General features: G+C 32.8%; 1 protein-coding gene across 2 annotated transcripts; it reads right to left on the reverse strand.

The window, feature by feature from the left end:
* Positions 1-239: 239 nt before the first annotated feature.
* On the reverse strand, positions 240-15,462 carry LOC121120107 (proclotting enzyme). 2 transcript variants are annotated; one of them, XM_071889793.1, is made up of 7 exons: positions 15,067-15,462; positions 14,683-14,886; positions 14,517-14,606; positions 14,218-14,268; positions 9,936-9,977; positions 9,696-9,870; positions 240-807 (listed from the first exon to the last, which is right to left on the reverse strand). In XM_071889793.1, the coding sequence occupies exons 6-7, from the start codon at positions 9,791-9,793 to the stop codon at positions 240-242; spliced, it is 666 nt and encodes a 221-aa protein (XP_071745894.1). In that variant the 5' UTR covers positions 9,794-9,870; positions 9,936-9,977; positions 14,218-14,268; positions 14,517-14,606; positions 14,683-14,886; positions 15,067-15,462. The 2 variants fall into 2 exon arrangements, with proteins under 2 accessions (XP_071745894.1, XP_040570873.2); XM_040714939.2 differs by lacking the exons at positions 14,218-14,268; positions 14,517-14,606; positions 14,683-14,886; positions 15,067-15,462 and having other exon boundaries at positions 9,936-12,511.
* Positions 15,463-20,408: the final 4,946 nt, after the last annotated feature.

Raw genomic sequence — 20,408 nt, forward strand, 5'->3', positions numbered from 1 at the left:
TACTAACAGGATAATTTTTAAAAAACCTATTGATTAATAATGCAAATAAATTATAATCTAAATTCTGAAAATTAGATAACCATTTTAACAGATTCTACATAAAAATATCAGAACTTAGCTTATGACACATATTTTATTTTCTAACTCATTTTACTTATTTTCATTAAACTCAATGAATTGAATGAATTGCTGTTGGGTCAATTTATATACGAGATATTACATCAATTGGTTTTTATAAATTAATATATTTTTTGTGATATCCAATCAATATACTGGGTGACTCTTACGTACACACCAGGATATTCTGTTAAAGCACAGCGAAATCCAAATGAAATAACTCCACATAGTTCCCAAACTCCTTTTTCATTCAAACAATTGAGAGGCCCTCCAGAATCTCCTCCACAAGAGTCTCTTCCACCATTACCTGCACATAACATTTCTCTAGTGATATTTCGATTCTTTCTCGCATAGTTTCGGGTACAAGGTTCTTGAGCCCATACATTCACCTTTACTTGCAAAAGAACATCTGAAAATGGTCCTCCAAAATATTGTTGCCCCCATCCAATCGCTAACGCCTCTTGTCCCGTGAAAAACTTGTTCCGAGGTGGAAGGCAAATATGATTTATAGTTTCTGAGTACTTTACAAGACGTATTAACTTTATAATAGCGATATCGTTTTGATAGGTGTAATCTTGATATCTTTCATGGATAATGATTTCGGTAATTTGAACATCGAAAGAAGGAGTCTCATTTCTCAAACTTAGATTAAACTCAGCAAGACGTGCAATCAATTCCGATGGATCGTATCTAAAAGTATAATACTATTTTATTAAAAAAAAATTATATTATATAGAAACACTTTTACATTGATTCTTTTAAATTTTGAATGATGAAAGCCATAATTGATGTTTAATTGTGTAAACAGTCAAAACTTATCTGATAAACATCTTCCTGAGAAATAATTTTTATTACTTTATTAAAATATATATGTGTAAATATTTATATTAAAAATGAATTAGTTTCATTGAGCATTACACAAATAGATTTTAAAGATAAATTGTTTATAAGATGGCATCATATGTTGTTGTTTTTTTCAAATACAATGAAGTTATACGAAGTTTAAACAGAGATCGCTCGGATTAATTTTGATCCTGCCGTCTCTTATATTTATACAGTATTTGTTCTAGAACTTATCGTGTACTTTTGAGATTTTTTTGAAAAAAATAAATGACTGTTGATCTAGAAAAAAAAATTGGTCTCTCATAAATATGAGACTGAAAAAAATAGGTTCATAAGGTGAGACGGAATAAAAATTGATCTACAAAGTGAGACCAAAAATAAAAAAATGGTCCACGATCTGAGACCGAAGTCTGGACTAAAAAATCGGTCTAGAAAAAATCCCTTAAGACCGAACCAAAAAGAAAAATCAGTTCTGGACCGAGTCTCAACGATGGTAGACACCTAATATTATCTATATATATGTCAAAGTTATACCATACCGTGTGTACGACTTATGTTTGACTTCCACCCCGCTTTAATGTTGTCATCATAGTAAATGAGTGCTTGAGTGTTTTGTCAAAATCTGTTTTCTTGCCCAGCAGTCGGAACGATAAATTAAATTGAAAGTTCTAGGAATAGTGACGTCATAAACTATGAGTGGTTGCGGGTTTTGTCAAAACCTGCCTGTCGTGCCAGGCGGTCGGTACAATACATCAGATTGAAAATTCTTGCAAGCCGGATTATATGATGGTCTAACCTTGTACTTCTATTAATCTTGCATATATGTATGTATATTTATTTTGCAATACTTGATGGTAGATTTATTATATTTCTATTTAATCAAAGAATGGTATTTTTTTCATAATTAATCAGATATATATTACTATCATGTAATTATGTATATTATTTGCCTATTTAAAAATGAATGACACATCAGTGTCACTTGCTATGAGTATCGTCCATTATACAATTTATTAAGTTAAAAAAGCTTTTGTGAAGATAATAATGACTTTCCGGGATAAAAAAGTCGTTTAAAAGCATATACTTTCCTATGAAGCTCTTAGCAAGAAAATAGACAATTCAGGATATCAAAAATAAGAGACATCAGAGATGAAAGCGATTTGGGAGATATCAGTGTATGGCCACATTGTTCATCAAACCTTAATTGGGATGCTACTTCAATTATTAATAAACAGGATTGAAGCAACGCCACTGGATCTTTCATCACAGTAGTCATTCCTCAAAGTCAACTGATTAGTTTTGTCTCTTCACCGCTTCGACTTTTCAAAATACCATACCACACATAGAGTTGTGAACGTACAGTAAAAGAAGTAACCAACGCTTTAGTTCAAATTTAAAATTAAAATTACCTTTAATTTTCCCAATTAAAGAAACGAAAAAGTAATTAAAATCAATTATTGATTCATAGTTTCTTTTTTGAGAGGTTATCGAAAAAAATAAATATATATTCATCATAAATCAAAAAAACCAAACTTATAGTATGTAAAAATAGAAATATAATTTAAATAAAAACAAATCAACACTAGAAATTAAGGAATATTAAATAAAGGATCGTATTTTTAAGTTTAATTGACAGTTTTAGTAGTCCTAAAAGAGGGTGTCTTATTGGGTATAAATGAACAAAAAAACGTATATTTAGTAATAATATATTTCACAGTTATTATATGTAGAAAAATGAGATTGGAGTAATGAAAATGAAGAGAAACGTCAAAATATATGCGCGTAATACGCGGTACCGAAAGATAATATTAATTTATTGTCAATATTTTTGAAACTAAGCTAGAGGAATATAATGCAAAATAAAAGATATCAGGCGATACCAAATTCCCAACTTTTGTCATTTTGGTACCGTCTAATATATAAAAATAGTAACTTTAGTAGAGTTAGAGATTAGAATGAGTTGTTTAGGTGTATTTAAGTGCCTTCCGCGATAATTTTTCGCAAAGAACAGGATTTGACTAAAGTGAACATTTGGTGAGTTATTATTTACAGTAGATAAGCTTAGAAATGAAATTTAGCATATCTGTAACTCATATAATCCATATATATGGGTCATTAATATAAGGTAGATATATACACTATAGATATCGGAATATTTATCAGATGAGATTCTACTCAACCTCTACATCGTAACTTCCTCTTTTCCCCCAATAACATGATCAACGAATTTTATAGGATAGCATTGGAAAAAATAACCTCATATCATGTCCAAACGCTAACATTGCCGCGGTAATTCCATTTTCCTTTGGTGTATTTCTCATCTCCAGTAGTCTGCAATTTATTAGGGACATATCCACTCTACCATCTGATATTAATTTTTTTACCATATATTGAAACCTATTCACATTTCCTTCGGCTGAACCATTTGATTAGGAATTGTGGGATGATGAACATCTCCACCCAACTTCCCTTTCATCCAAAAAGTTCTGGATTTCTTTTGAAGCAAAATGTGTACCCTATCTGTCTATTACTTTTTTCATAATTTTTGATCTTATACTACTTTTCTCGAAATAGTGTAGTGTTGAAAATCCTGAGTATTGATCGACATATATCAAAACATTATTTCCTTTCTCTGTAAATATACTACAAGTGATAGAAACGCACTAAGAACCTTTGGACATCATAAGTGATACTCTAGCTCCGAACTTGGTAGTAAGCTTTGCCATTCCTTGAATTTCCTTATCATACTTTCAATTTCAAAATTAATCCCTGGCCAATTCGTCTATTATCCACTGTTACCAATCCTTCGAATATAGATAATTCGTTTTGTAAATTCAAATTAATCTGTATTTCTTCTGGTAACTTTCTAAGATTTTTCCCAAATCCGTTGATAACATATTCTACTAGTTTTAATAACTTTTATCATCTTTAGCATACTCTTTCAATTTTTCTAATTTCTTGTCTCTTATATGTCCACCATCTATCTGATCTAGGAAGATAATCACTTAATAATAACAGCGTCTTGTTTCCTGAGCTGTGCCAATATCTTCTAACACATCTTTGCTTACAGATTTCCAATATGGTTTTCTTAAAAGTGCTCCAGAAACGACAAAGAAACCCCACCCCGGCTTCCATTTCACTGCAAAATTATACCACATTTGAGTTTGTTCTTTTATTTCTCTTTATCGCAGATTAATTATCTATATCGTCTAACGTTTTCTTATTTATAATAATAACTAGAGCTTGATTCTCTTATTCTATTCCAAAGTGTTCCACACCTTGTAAATATAAATTGATCTTCTTTGTGGCCTAATAAATACACATCATTACCATAGTAGTCATCCCATAATTTTCCTCCGATTTACTCAACCATCTTGAATTAGCTTCGATCAAATTACATTTCCATTTTCATCCACCTGCTTCAAGGCATAACCAAACCCCCGTTTTCTTCGCTGCATCAGTCACTAATACAGTCACTCTTCCTGGAACAAAGTGACTCTTCTGAGGCAGTTTCCCCATACACTTCTTAAAGTTTTTAAAAGCTTCTTCCTGCTCTCTTGGCCATTCAAATTAGTTTATGCTTCATATTAATGAACGTAATGATATTGCAAATTTCGCAATATCTTTAGAAAACCATTCAATTTCATTGAATATTCCCAAAAATGAACGCAATTCAGAGATATGTGATGGAGAAGGTGATACCTTCTCCTACAACAATATATCCAATATATTCGACTTCTTTTTTTGGCAATTTGAAACTTGTATGTATTGAATGAAGTTCTAAATTGTCTGCTGATACATCACATTTTTTCGACCCTAATTACATGATCCTTGAAATTTTTGTCCAATATCAAAATATCGTCTACCAGTTTCTTCATGTTGTTAAGGCTGCTGTTGACTGGGTCAATCATATGATTAAAACATCATTTGTATCATTTAATTCTATTGGTCATCTTTTGAACATATATCTTCCCCAAGGTGAAGAGTATCATTCCAACCTTTTTAGTAACAACCGGGGTTTCTTCTTCCACTTCTTCCGATTCATAGATGATATTAAGATGATTAATATTTTCTAATATTGTGAACAAACTTCAAGTTGTACCACTAATACAGTTAACTTTAGATTCCTTCAACATCTTTAGAGTAATACTCATCCTTTGAAGGAATTGTTGATTGGTTATAGTCATTTCACATCCTGAATCCGGTACGGCCTAAAAACTTTGCATAGGCATCCATCTTTGCTTTTTATTTTTAACAGAACCATAAAGATTTTTCAAAAAAAAAATCGATAGTGTTACTGTGCCTCTGTTATTTTTTATTTTGTTAAAGGAATCTCCTTTCCTAATCATTCTTGAGTACCTAAAATGGCCTATTTTTTTACAAATTCTACAATCTTTTTCCTATGCAGGACACTGTCTTCTAAGCTGATTTTATAAACAAAATCTGGATTTTACTATTTCCTTCATTTCCCAATGTAAAGGGGTTTTTCTTTTCTTTGTATTCTTCCATATTGAACTCTTATCATTTGCCTCAATAAATTTTCGGATCTCACTCCTATCCATAACTATCTATTTAACACTTGTTTTCCTTAACTTTAGTAATCCTTTTTAGCAGTTTCTTCAGCTCCACATATATCGACTATTTTTTGAAGTGTGCTTTCTCTGGAATGGCTATAAGCTCCATTCATATTTCTTCTTCCCGAAGTCCAACGATTTAATTTTACCTTAATATTTTCTTCTAGACACTCCACTTGTTGCCCCATTTACCATTCAATTCTACACGACTAATATTTTTTTGCACTTCTACAAAAAAATACTCAAACCTGTCCTTTTTAAACTTCATATATATGTATATTGAAAAGACGGGTAACACAGAAAATCCAACTTTGTACCAACCCTCTGCCCTCTCACCCCCCCCCGGTTAGCACATTTGGACAAGATCGTGCCAAGTTCAAGTTCAGCAGTTCTATCGGTCCCAGTCCCGGTCTCGGTTCTTTCATTTCAACGGTTTCGAATTTGTGTACAAGAACAAAGACCGATAAGCAATATATTGCGGCCAAAGTATTAATTAACGAATGTATTATCACTCGAATTGGTAGATAGGATTCGAAACTTGCAACTCAACTTAAACTTGAGTTCATATTTTGAAGACTGTCCCACTCAACTTGATCTCACTATCAAAGACTCGCATCTTGATTTTCATTATAAAAATAATACACACTGAATTCAAGAAAATCATTAACACTACAGACCCTCCAAAATAATTATGAGCTTGAAATGCTTAAATTGGCTAGAAAGAAATTCGGGGACTGGATAAAAAGATTCATGGAAATAGACTTGTCAGCAAAGACTTGAGAATAGACTTGAGTTGCAGTATAATGACTTTTTTTCCCCTGTGGTTATCACTACATGCAAGACATAACACCATATTAAAGTATTTTATTTTTTTATTAATGACTGTATTTTGCCACATTCTAGGAGTTTATTGGTTTATGTATTGGTTAACATTAGTCCTTCACAGGTTTACCAAATTTTGGATAATTATGTTTGATTTTCAATCCTCCGTACTGGTTCCCAAAGGGTCTCAAAATCAACACAGAGGAGTATGCTAAGGTCATGAATGAGGTTGTAAAGCCTTGGATGGACCAAACCTAACCAATCAACCAAGACCATCATGGCAATTTGAGTGACCAAAGGAAAAATACTTCTGAACTGGATAAAGAAAAATTCTAATGCTGTGTGCATCTTTAGTGATGAGAAGTTTTGGAGGAGCAGAAAAGAAAGGCACAAAACGATTGTTATTTTGCCACAAGTCCCTAAGAGGTTCCCCCTATCAACAGGAGAAAGCGCCTGGCCGGGGTCTTGATGTTGGGTGTGGTGGAATCTGATGGCAAGGCAATGCCTCCGTACTGGTTCCCAAAGGGTCTCAAATCAACACAGAGGAGTATGCTAAGGTCATGAATGAGGTCGTAAAGCCTTGGATGGACCAAACCTACCCTCAGGGATTGTTTGGCAACAAGATTCAGCACCAGCCTACAAGGCTAAAACTCAAAAGTGGTGTGATATGAATTTGGACGATTTTTGCCCTTGGTCAATGTGGCCGCCTTCTTCTCCAGATTGTTCGCCTTTGGACTTTGGGATCTAGGGCAATGTGGAGAGGAAGGCTTGCTGCACTCATCATGCAAGTCTTGAAGTTCTAAAGGCTTTTGTTGAAGATGTGTGGGCTAACATGTCAAAGGAGTATGTGACAAGGGTATGTTCCATCTTCAGACCTTTGGTGGAGGCCATGGTTCCGGTCAATGAGGGTCATTTTGAATTTTAATTGTAGTAATTATATACTTCATTGAATAAAAATGCCAACCTTCTACTCCTTACGGCTCTTACATAAACCGTTCATATCAGTCACGTATACATAAGTACACGATTTCTTCGACCACACTGTACTTATCAATTCATATGTGTTCTCTTCTCAAGAATGAAACAGTAATAATAAGAGTTGGAGAAAATGCATGATGTGATCAGCAAGGCTTTATAGTTCTCACTGTTTGTGCTTCACCTCACGTTGCTAAAACACATTACATATCACATTCAGTATTATTTATTTAATAGATAATAAGGGATTATGGGTATTCATAGTATTGCCTCTAATTTTTCTTGGACGGTACTCCCCTACAAATAGAGTATATATATTTGTAATAAAAAAAAGTCCACGTGGAGAAGGCGAGAGTGAGACATATGGTACTACTGAACTAAGACCCTTTTAGGATCAGCTACTTTTTATATGGCTTGGGGGAGCAAATAAGTTAATTCTATAAATGGAGAACTTTTTACTACACTTATTATTTACTAGGTTGATCTTATTTAATGGTACACATGTTATTATTTTTAAATTTAAAATTTCAAGGAGAGATTTTGTGAGGACATTTATCTAACAAAAATCATATAGAAATAGTGTTCGGCACGACTTTTATTCAAAATGTGAGCCCTCACATCCTAAATAAAAGACCTAAATCCCTTGAAGACCTGGACTATTTTGTTAGACACGAGCTTGGTCCACTCCTTCTTGATGGAAGGCTCTAGAGACTGGACACTCCTGTGAGGAGTAGTACTCGCCCTCCTCTCCTGACACGTCTAGATAGAGTATTACATGGGGTTTGCGTATGGAGAGAAGGATGGCCACATTTTGAGGCCCCAAATGTCCGGAAGGTTGTCAGTAAGGAAGGCCGGGATCTTAGTAACACGATGAGATAGAGCTCCGTCTTCAGTAAAAACAAAGCTTCCCCGAAACTTTTCTTTGGTCTAAGGTACCACTTTCTTTTCCAGAAGTTCCACGTAAGCAGCTCTATGGAGCTGCTCCTTCCTCTCCACAAAAATGAGAGGGCAGACATCAACTGTGCTGGCCATAACACCCAGTATCATGGTGGCGGTGAATAAGTCTCTGGCAGTATAAACAGTGGTACGGCTGTACCTGTGCTCCTTGGATAGGGCCATGGGGGACATGCCTCGTGAGAGAAGCTACAAAATTCCCCTCCTTTGTTCCTCCATTTTACTCGTTCTCGTTTGTTTTGTTTTTAACTGAGTCGAAACTTTACATAAGGAATCTTGAGTCACAAAACCTATCTTTCGCCGAGTTTGAAGCCTTATTTTCGATTTATTAAAATTGAAATAAAGTGTACCACTAAAAGAGATCAACCCTGTCAATTATATAAGAAGCAATGCAATCACTTAACTTTCACCTACCTCGACGAGATTGCATCCTTAAGGTCATTGTGTAGTAGTGATTTATAGGTAAGGTCTTAAAATATTATCTTAAAATAAATTAAACGAAAACAATATAGCTCAGTTGTAAAATTTCATGGATTAATTACACTATACAACAAAATTAAGGTATTTAAACGTCCAACAGGCATAATCATACAGAAATAAAGTAAAATGAAGGATCACATTTGGAAAGAAGCATTTTTTTCTGGTTTTTCTCAATTTTTTTATATTATGGGTAAAACTTAAGAATAACCCATTATGATTTAAAAATATTTGAGTACAAAAAAAAAGTTCAATTTGGACTGATTTCTTTAGTTTAACTTTTTTAATTTCCATATGGAATATTTAATAATGAAGCAATAAAAAATGTTTGGTTAATCTTTATATCTCTAAAATATTAATCACTTATCACATTGTGTCAAATAATCGATTTATTTATAATTAATTGTGAAACATTTTCATGCAGACATAAATTACTTAATTAATAATTATTATGTACGAAAATGTTAAGTTAAACTGAAAAAAAAAAAAAATGAAATTGTAAAAATAAAGTTGAGCTACTTCGTAAAGGACAAAACTTTATACTTTTTAGGACTAATATGCAAGACTGTACCGTATCAGGCTTGAACTAAACGGGAACGTAGTTTTCATTCCCAAATAATGATCGACAAATACACTAAATTTGATGTAGTCAGTACTAAAGGTTTGTTCTTTCGTTTGTCCTACATTAGTAAAGTCATATTCTTCTAAGCGAATCTTAAGTTGTAATTTGAAAAACTTGCCAAAAAAATGTACAAATCTTTTCATCTTCACCAGATTTTAAATGAAGAATAAATTGGAGAAAATTGACAAAATAGATAATAGTGCATGCTATCCTAATTTTGAGCACGTTAAGAAAATCTGGAGTCCAAATCACAAGTATAAACTAATTGTGCCTTCACATATTTAAATGCTGTAATATTTAACAAAGAATACCTTTCTACACAATGAGCCGCAGTTAGGATATATTGATTCGAAATAAAAGTTCCACCACAATGATGCTCTAGGTTTCTCGATTTCAAAAGAGCAACCATCCAAGGCCATTGATTAGGTCCTGCAATACGTCCATTGACAATTCTAGTTCCAACATTTTGAGAAGTCACGCCACACTCTAAATATTCAAAAGAAAATTCAAAAGAAATACAGAAATCAAAGAACAGCTGATGGAATAGTTACTTGGCGTAAATGAGGATGGAGAATCTGCAGGTGTAGATGGATCTAGAATAAACAATCACATCAATTTTTATTTATCTTTACAAACTCGCTCAAACGATACTATACCATAATTAAGAATATAATTTGTTATAATCATATAGCTTGAAGTACAACTTAGAACAATAACTCAAATGACCATTCACATATATAAATTCAACTAAGGAAAAACATGAAAAAAAACACTGGTCAATATAGATTGTAGGACCTGGGGGAACTTGAAACTTAGACAGTTTACTTTTTTTAAATAATTGCTTCATATTTCAAATAACATTCGTTTTACGAAAAAAAAATTAAAAATAACAAATTATTCTTAAGTATGCTTGCTTTATATATTTATTCAATTCTACTAGCATCATCTGTGACATTGACACTGATCCTACTTCTGAAAGTTTTGCAAGTTTTGCGTATGTAGTCTGGATTTTTTTCTAATTAAAGTCTTATTTACGATTTCCTTCATGGCTACTACCCTACCATGTCGCTTCTTAAGGCGTGTTATCATATAATCATGTAAATGTACACGCACGATATATATGGCAGCCCACCTTTACATGTCTTCATCTCAATATGCTACCAGAATGAATAGTCAAAGACTGGGATCTGGGATAACCGCTTTGTTTTTGCCCCGAAATTGATTTTTTTAGGCAAGAATGATTGGTTAATTTTGGCTGTCTGTGCAGGAACTCCATCCTGCTGGAAGTTTATATCACCTTCAGGGGTTTTTTTCCACCGTACAAGGAACCAATTTGTTTTGAAGGACTTCACCATAACATAATAATAGGTGTATTACCAGAGCCATCCTTCGTTTCATAGTTCTCATCATATTCGAACTAATTTTCAACGTTCTAGTCAGCTACAAACTCCAATAAGCCTGCAAATTTCAGTTGGAATGTGACCTGCACGAATGAATGTTCAGACCTTAAGCCTTGCTTCACCTCTCTGATTACAGTTTTTTCATTAATAAAAAATGTATATATTTATGACGCTGATATTTCATAAGAACAACAAATATTCAGAAGTCAGTCACTGAAATCCCCAGAACTTTGAATCATTTGAGTGTGTACTTTTTTATGTTCCACCTGGAACTATTGTTGTTCCGTGTGTATCGGATAAAACACGTGGTACTCATATATTTAAAACGAAAAAAAAAAAAAATGAAAATTGACTTTATAACAATAACTCGAGCGTCTAGTCTCTCCAATATCAAAAGTGCAGTCTAGGGTCTTAATGTCTTTCTCCTCCCTCCCACCTAAAAAAATAAATGGTCCCTTCCTCCTATGAAAACTCCTTATTCGCCCCTACAAGGGTATGTGAATTTCCTTAATCCCATTTTTTTTTTGTTAAAAATAATTATTAATAAGTATCATATGAGACGTCAATGGTTAAGACTACTGTTAACAATATTTAATTTTTATTTTTAATATTCATTATGTCTCTTTGGTGTTTTTTCCCGAGTAAAAATCACATATTAGGGATTTAGTGGTCCTAAAATTACAAGCTTAGAGATTGAAAGGGAAAGTGAATGGTGTTCACGCTTTCTGTTATTTTTGAACAGTGAACGGGGACACAAATTGTTTCTAAAGGATCCTTTAATGACTTTTTTTTCTTTGTTATGGGTATAACTACTATTATCTTTGAGGGTCCCTAGAACAAAAATTAATATACATATTGAAAAAAAATAATTTACTGTGTGTATTCATTATTTTCCAGGAAATTTCCCCAAGCGCACTATTTGCATATAACTTGACAACAGAATTGCCGTGTAAGAAATACGTATATCTCCTTTGAGTACAAGTTTCTATATATCCATTCGTTTTTTTTATTATTGCTAAATATTTCATTAAAATATAGATTAAGAAAAGATGCTGAATCTAGTGTAAGCTCAACCAAATTCAAGAGTATGCCTGTAAACATCTAAGGTAAAACTTCTAAGGTCCCAAAGGGATTGGTCTCAGTTATTAATCACCAAAAGAAGTGATGTGATAACCATAGAAGGTGTAATAGATAAGATTTTCGACATTTTAAACCAATGCGATAAAATATTATTTGAATTCCATGATTGGAACGCATTAGTTCCAATCAGGGAATTCTAGACACATGTAATAATCAGGAATGGAGCTTAGCTTCTTTTTATTACTTTCCCGTCTGGCAGGAATAACTTTACCACCAAAAAATCTAATAAAATGAACGATTTTACTTTTTGCTCAATTTTGTTTCTAACTATATGGGTGAATACTAGTGTTGGGTTTCGGTCTGGAAATCCTAGACCGGTCTGAGACCATTATATTTTTGTTTGACCGAACTAATTCGGTCCAACAAAAAAAGCTCGGTCTGGACCGGTCTCATATAAAAATTCGGTCTAGAACGGTCCCAAAGGAGAATTCGGTCTAGGTTGGTCCAAAGGAAAAATTCGGTTTAGACTGATTTTACAGATAAATTGAGATTATATGTTGTTTCAAGTATAATGAGTTTATACAAAGTTTAAACAGAGATAGCTCAGATTAATTTTGATCACACCGTCTCTTATATGTATACAGTATTTTTTTCTAGAACTTAACGTGTACTTTTGAGATTTTTTTGGAAAAATGAATGACAGTTGATCTAGAAAAAAAAAATGTTCTATCATAATATATGAGACTGAAAAAAATCTGTCCATGAATTGAGACAGAAAAAAATCGGTCTATAAAGTGAGCCCGAAAAAAATTGGTCCACGATATGAGACCACGGTCTGGACAGAAAAAATAACTTAAGACCGAACCGAAAAAAAAATTCGGTGCTGGACTGAGTTTCAAAACTAGTGAATACTAATGAATTATTTTGAATACGAAGCATCAATAAACTTGTTTTAATACCCTTTCATCTAAATTATCAATTACATAGTTAGTTATAAACTCATAAGGTATTCAATTTTTTCCCCAGGAATATTATTACAATCTATATTCAATCCAACCTAACCAGCCTATTTTATTAAATTTCTTAACAATTTTTAAAACTTAATTGACCAAAAATCAATCAAAATCGACTTTTTTTTTTAAATTGAAATATAAGGTGTATTTTTTGATAGTTGTATACATTTTTTATTAATTGTAATCGAGATAAAAAATAAATAATTCATTTTTTTTGCTAAAGCAGTGATGATGGGCGGCCTTCCGTTTTTATTTATGGTATATTGGACTCCCGTAAGCTTCCCCTTGAGGTGGCCAAAAGTACTAAGTTCCTGGTGGAACTGTCGGGGCTCTGGGGAGGCCAATAGTCTTACTTGTTCTGAGAAATTTGTACCGGGTCACACGCTTTACTCGATCCGAAGGCTTCAAACCCTGACGAGGACCTTTCTTGTAGGCATTAAGGTTTAAGTTTTGTTTCACCAAGCGATACATTGTAGTCTGACTGCCGTCAAATTCATAAGGAAGGTCATTGAAGGTCAATTAACCCCATCTGCGTTAAGCTTTACCTTTAAATGCCACAAACAATTTTTTTGGCCTCTGTGGCCTTGATCAGAACCATGTGGAAGCATTTGGTGTGCCTCTCGCGGTCACCGGTCCACAGTAGAGTGGTTACAAACAAGCAATGTGGAGTTCTATGATTGTGATTTTGTACGCACGGATAGCTCTAGAATTGCAGCTCTGTATTGTTCCATTTTTTTTGGGGTAGGACACTCTTATTTATGGGCTGACTTTGGTTATTTTCTGTCTATTGTTTCTTAAGAAAATTGTAAATAAAATGTTATAAGGATTAAACATCGAAATATAACAAATAAAACAAAGGCGCGCCATTTGAAAAAAGGGTTACATTTTAGACGGAGGGGATTGTACTCTTTTATAAATGAAATACCAGTTATATACGCTTTCATTGAGCCCATTCAGCGTAAACACAAAATGAAAAATCGAGGTGTTATTTCTTTCCAAAGAAAATCCTTACAAAAACTAGATTTTATCTTTTTCTCAGGTTTTTTTTCAGGCTTTGATGAGTCTAAATGGTGTATATACTCATATTTGAAATTAGCCTATAATTTTGCAATTAATAAGTATATTTTCATACGGATTACTGATTATTTTCTTTCTTAAAAAGTATTCTCAAATTTCTAAAAAGGGTAAAAGAAACTGAAAGTTTAAAATCGAAAATTATCAAAAAACAGATTGATACGAAAAGACTAATTACAGATTCGTGATCAGCGATTTGTTGTTAAGTACTATGTACTATAATTAGATATCGAACTAAAAAATTTTTTTTATGTTTATATACTTACTGCCAAAAAATGGTTGACCGTTGGGTGATGAACCTCCTCCAGAGTTAGTTGCTAAATGTAAAAAAGGAACATTATTGAATGGATAACTATCTATGTCAATGATTCATAACTGGGGCATTGCGTCGTAGAAAAGATCCGCGAGATTATGAAAATTTATTTAAAAAAAAAAGGACCATTAAAAATTCCTAATAAATATATTGACTATTTTTTTATAAAAAGCCCTTAAAACTAGCTACTCTTTAAAGAAAAATCCAGAGTAATGAAAAGGTTTGAAATCACTGAGCAATGTAGATACTTACTTCCAAAAGATAGTACCCCGTTAAATGATGAACTTTCTCCAGAATTTGGTCTCAAGAGCGACTAATTACTAGTTGGAACGCTCATTCCATCTAATTGTAAAGGAAACAATCATTGTTCGAATATCAATATTAGAAAATTGTTAAAAATAAAACAAATAATACGTACCGAAATCCAATTTGCATGAAGTCAAATCACAATCTCCCCAATTTCCTTTTATATGAACTCCCGAACTGGTTACTTTAGTAGAACACCATGGGGTTAAGCTAAAAGAATTCAAGACTGTACATCCATTGTATTGCTTTCCTTTGAAAATGAACGGGAATACACATTGTCTCCCTGAAGATGCTCCACCAACCGTTCTACAGGTAACTTGAATTAAAGATTTTTTGGGGTATTAGATTAAAAAAAAAAGTCATAAACAGTTACAACAAAATATTTTTGATTTAATCTTCGGCATATTTTTTTCTATGTATTTTTTCTAATCATATTAGGAATAAATCATTCTTGAAAACTATATCTATCTTTTAAAAAATATATATGAATGCTTACCAACCCTTTTTTGCTTAGATGCTTGAACATTATTCATAAAGAAATATACCAAAAGAATATAGTTCATAATTATTTTGATCATTTCTCTCCAAGTCTCCGTCACAAAGCATCCACAGATAAAATAAAATATTATTTCGGTGTAAAGTAATGTGTACTCAAAATTAAATTATCTTTAAAATTAACAATCCGTGGTCCTATTTCAACATTTCTTGTTATTGCATGCATTGCTTGCAGCTATTGAAGGTAGTGAACATCTATATTTATTAAGCAAATTATATAATTGCAGTGGGAGACCTGACCATTCTTGAATATGAGATGAGCAGACTACATGCACAGGGATCTTTTATTTTTTCTTGCCCACATACGATCCAGAACTTAAGAAAAACCTATATTTACAAGAAATATTGTTAAACTAAACTCTATAATATAACTCTTATCAATCGTTTTTTAGAATTGGACTCTGGAGAGTCCTATACAAGTTCTATAGGTAAATAGATAAAAAAAAGATACAGTAAATCCTCGGATTACGAGTAGTTTCCGTGCCAGAAAAGTTCAAAACCAAACCTGAATTATTATTTGTGCCTTTATACAAATAAACTTACCGTCATTTCATGGCAAATATCTATGTGTATAGTCTCAAGAAGTTCAACGGTTCTCACATATGTATAGTGGACTAGAAAATATATTTATAAGTGTTTGAATGAAACTTATTATTTTAGCTAGTATGAATTTAAATAAGGGAAAAAAATATTTCTCCCAAAGATGGCCAATTTTTGACCAAGAAAAATGCTGTTTTCGCATTATCGCACAAGGTACATATTTTCTATTATCTTTAATTTCTCAATATAAAATTGGGGGGGATAAACTGACTGTTTTTTAGTTTAATGGCACATGATTCCTTAGTTTTTGAAGTATTCAAAAAAATTGATTGAATGTAGGCCATACTATAGGATATGAAACTGTATATGATTTTTTTCCTATTTAAATTATCCTACCCAAAAATTACTTTTCATAATATGGAGACAAAGGGGTTAATTAGAGGGATGTGCAGGTAAATTGGGAAATTTTTTAAGCGCTATAGCTTAGAAAACTTAAATTTTACAGGATTCTTTTTACAAGAAAAGTGAGGTTAGGTGTCTAGTTTAAGCACAAAAAGTTTCATTCAAATAAGTAAACAAACATGGAGCAAGGAAAAAGGTGGGTAGTTGTCAAAAAGCCTCCCACGATCGCCAAGACGCCCCAGGTCGACGGTCGACAGGATCTACGACAAGTGGAAGCTAACCAACCAGTCCAAACGGAAGTCCCACCAGTCAAGAAGCTACAAGAAGAGGAATCCCACGTTTCTGGTGGAACTCAAATGATCGATTGAGGCGAACCCGCAAAAAACAGTGGAGTCAGCACGTGGGCAGTCCGTATGGCATTAAAGACCAGCCTGAAGTTAACCTCCTACAACCATTCGAAGTGGCACATCTTGACATCAAAGATGAAGGAAGTTCGATTGACCAGGAGCACAAAATTATTGAAAATCCTCAAGGATAATTGTCGTCCTTCAGCAACGAGAAGAATTGGCACGTATACCTTCAAAACGACCGCTTCTAAGTTGATAAGAAGGAGAAGACCCCTATGGTCTACACACCCAAGTTTCCGGTCTTAATAATGATGTTGGTTTCATCGAGTTCCAGGGGACGGAGATGCTGCCGATCTTCTTCAACCAAAAAGAGTGGGTCGGCGCTCACAAGTACTGCGAGGTGTTGAAGGAAAACTCATCACGTGGATGAAAGCCAACGATGGGACAATGGGGTTCGCCTTCCATTCCCCCACTCATAAGGCCAAGAAGCCCTCGACTTGCTCAAGGAGGAAAACACTCACTTCCGGCACCCGCAGATTTAGGTCTCTAAATCTCCCGATTTGGACCCTATAAACTACTTCTTTTAGGTAGAGTTAGAGAGGCAAGTCTGCTCGAGGCCCCACAACAGTTTGGCCGACCTCAAGAAATCGATGGTGAAGGTAAATCCCGCACACGTCGTCTCGGCCTGCTCCTACCTCCGGATCCGCCTCGACAATGTTATCGACGCCAACGGCGGACACATCGAATATTCATTTTCTTCATCGATGTATAAACAACTTTTGTACAAAAAAAATTCTGTAAAATTAAATTTTCAGGAGTTTTAGTCCATTAAAAAATGTCCCAATTTACCTTTACATTCCTGTAAGTAAAATGAAATTAATTAATAATTATGCCAGCAATATAATATGCGATAAACTTCAAAAATGGTTTCCAATTTTTGAAGCTTACAACAAACACATTATTTTTTTTATTTGTTTCTTGGGATTAAGATAATGTTTTTTCCAAGATATAAAATAATTTTTTTTTTTTAAATTGACATTTTTCTTTTGCCATTTACTCAAAATAGTAACTTAAACGCTTTGTATCATAACGTTGCTTAGGAGCAACACTCCACAAAATAGTCTCTATCTTCTATGATTAAAAAAAAGATGATTTGCAAGAATTATCGTATTAATATGTGTTTAGGGATGCATTTCAGCATTGGAAATACCAGAGTTTCATGCTTCACAGGAAAATTTAATTTTTGAAATTTTGTTCCAAAAATATTATTTTTTTGTGAATAGTTGTCTATTTTTGAAGTTTAAATTGTTAAAAAGTCTTTTCAAAAAATATAATGGTCCGATTGATTATTTGTAACAAAAAATTGATAATGAACACTAAACATAAACATCATAATATCTATTAGATGTAAATATACGGAACAAAAATGATTTTTTTATCCGCAACCTTTTCTTTAAAAAGGAAAAAAATGACCATAATGAATTAGTAATTAGCACATTCTTTCCAACTTTAGAATCACTATTTAATCATTGTTAGGAATTGCTAGGGCCGGCCTCCCAATAAACCTCATTTTTAATGGAAAAATTAGACTAAATCTTTTTTTCTAAAGAGGTAACTTGAAAAATGTATTTTTAACCCATTAAAACCGAAAGTTTTAAAAAATCCAAATTTGGATACCTCCTTGTTTTGAAATGATAGTATTTTTAATAGAAAATGGCTACTTTAGCCTCAAAATTTCTATACATATTCTCTGACTATTACTTTTCAATTAAGTAAAAAAGAAGATATGGTAGAAGAAAAATTAAATAAGAGACTCTTTAATTTTTGTCCAAACACTAAAAAAATTGCCGACGCCTCCCCTATATCGAAATGATATTTTTGAAATGAAAGATGGATTTACGAGTCTCAAAATTTGTATTTATATTTCCTTGTTATTGCTGGAATATATCGTATAAAATAGAATAAAAGGGTGTCTAAAAAAAAGTGAGACATGTCATTATACTATGTTCAAAATGTCAGGGACGCCATTTTTGAACTTGTTTTTATGAATGAGACTACAAACTCTGAAAATCTTAGTTGAAGCTTGAAGAAATGTAATATTTAAATAAAGGGTTTTTAAGCAAACTACATTATTTTATGACTCAATATTTTATTAAATAATAAAAGGTGAAGTAAAAATAAATCCATTATTTTTCCAATAGATGGCTTTAGTAATGTTTATCTCGCTTTGTACAAATGCAATCAGATTCAATGTGTTTCAAATATGTTTCACCAAAAGAAATGTGGCCTCCTAGCTCTCCCAATCTGAACCCCTTGGACAACTATGTGTGGGCGTCTTGGAGAGAGAGTCCAAAAAACCTGCAAATACCTTGGAATTTCTCAGCATGTAGAATAGCTGTAAAACTTTTGTCAGAGGCTTCTACAAAAGTTTATGGTTAAAATCAGAAACATGGCTGCATTTTATCAGCTTTGAAATTGAGAAAACGACTTAAAAAATTAGAACGAAGAAATAATATAAATAATTTTTAAGGACTAAAAAAATAAATGTAAACATTATTTCGTAATTATACACAAGTATTTTATAATAAATATGTTTATATGTAGATTTTAACTAAAAAAATTTATTTTTATGCATGTGAGATTCTATTACATTTGTAATACAGTAAGTTTAACTTATGAGCGGATCTCATATGGAATGCTGAAGAAATTTTGATCAACAACTGGAAGAGATGACTTTTTAGGCCACTATATCGGGAATGAGAAGTCAAGGTCAACACTATTATCACAACAACTCAACAATTAATATATGCTTACCAAGTATCAAGAAGGACCCTAAAGATGTCAATGCCTGGTGATCCATCTGTTGCACCATAATAATATTAGCAAGTAGGATATTTTTCTATTGTAAAAAGTTATCAATGATTTCAAATACAGCTCTCATTTAGTATTTGTTGTAAGATTTCTTACAAATATCTTTTCTTGAAGTTCATACATGTAGATATTATATTATTAATACATGTACCTATATTTTATGTATATATATGTCACACAGGATGATCGTGTAAAGTAATAATAAAGTATACAGTTTAATATAGGCCATGATGTTGCAAGGTACATCAGTCTCACTCTTAAATATAATTACACGGCGCAGGTGGTAGTTTTAGAATACTATTAAAGAGGATAAGGATAGCCCTGTGGATTCATAAGAACGTGACAAGATGTCGAATACAGAGAAGGGTGCAATTGTAATAAGATCACGAAGGGCTAAGAAAAGATCATATGAGTCACAATTTAAAAATTAAAATCGTACACACGATGGGGAATTATACACCTAGATTTCCCTAGACTATAAAAAGAAGAATGGATTAGTCCATTGTTGCTTAATGCAAGTTTTAAATATAATAAAATTCTAGATTTTAATACATCAGAAAAAGTCAGATCGCATATTTCAAAAGATTGGATAGCCAAATTTTCAGATGTGATGAAGAACTAAAGACGATTATATTCCGTCCGATAAAAATTTAACTTTGGGAAGATGCAAAGCCATTTACCATTCATGAATCGATACATCCCATTTTGTTACAGGGATCAAGTTAAAAAAACATTAGTAGACATGGTGAAAAAAAATGAAATTATGAAGATCGACAATGAGTTAACAGAAAGGTGTCATCCAATTGTTGTTGTATCAAAATATAATGGAAAATACAGTTAACAATAAATCTTATTAAATTAAACTCTCAAGAGATTAGTTTACCCTATGAAGACACCTAAAGAGACCGTTTCGGAAATCAACCCGAAATCAAGATACTTAACTAAATTTTATGCAGTAAATTGTTGTTGGAAATGCCTTTCAAAGAGAGAAGTCAGAAATTAACAAGATTTATAACAGCGTATGGTACATTTTATTTTAAGCGAGCACCAATGGGGTTCATTACTACTCGTGAGAGATCAGAACCCGTCATTACCCACATATAAACAGTTGAGCTGGAGGCAA

This window comes from Lepeophtheirus salmonis, chromosome 6 (assembly GCF_016086655.4).
Source record: "Lepeophtheirus salmonis chromosome 6, UVic_Lsal_1.4, whole genome shotgun sequence".
In the NCBI taxonomy this organism is placed as follows: Eukaryota; Metazoa; Arthropoda; class Copepoda; order Siphonostomatoida; family Caligidae; genus Lepeophtheirus; species Lepeophtheirus salmonis.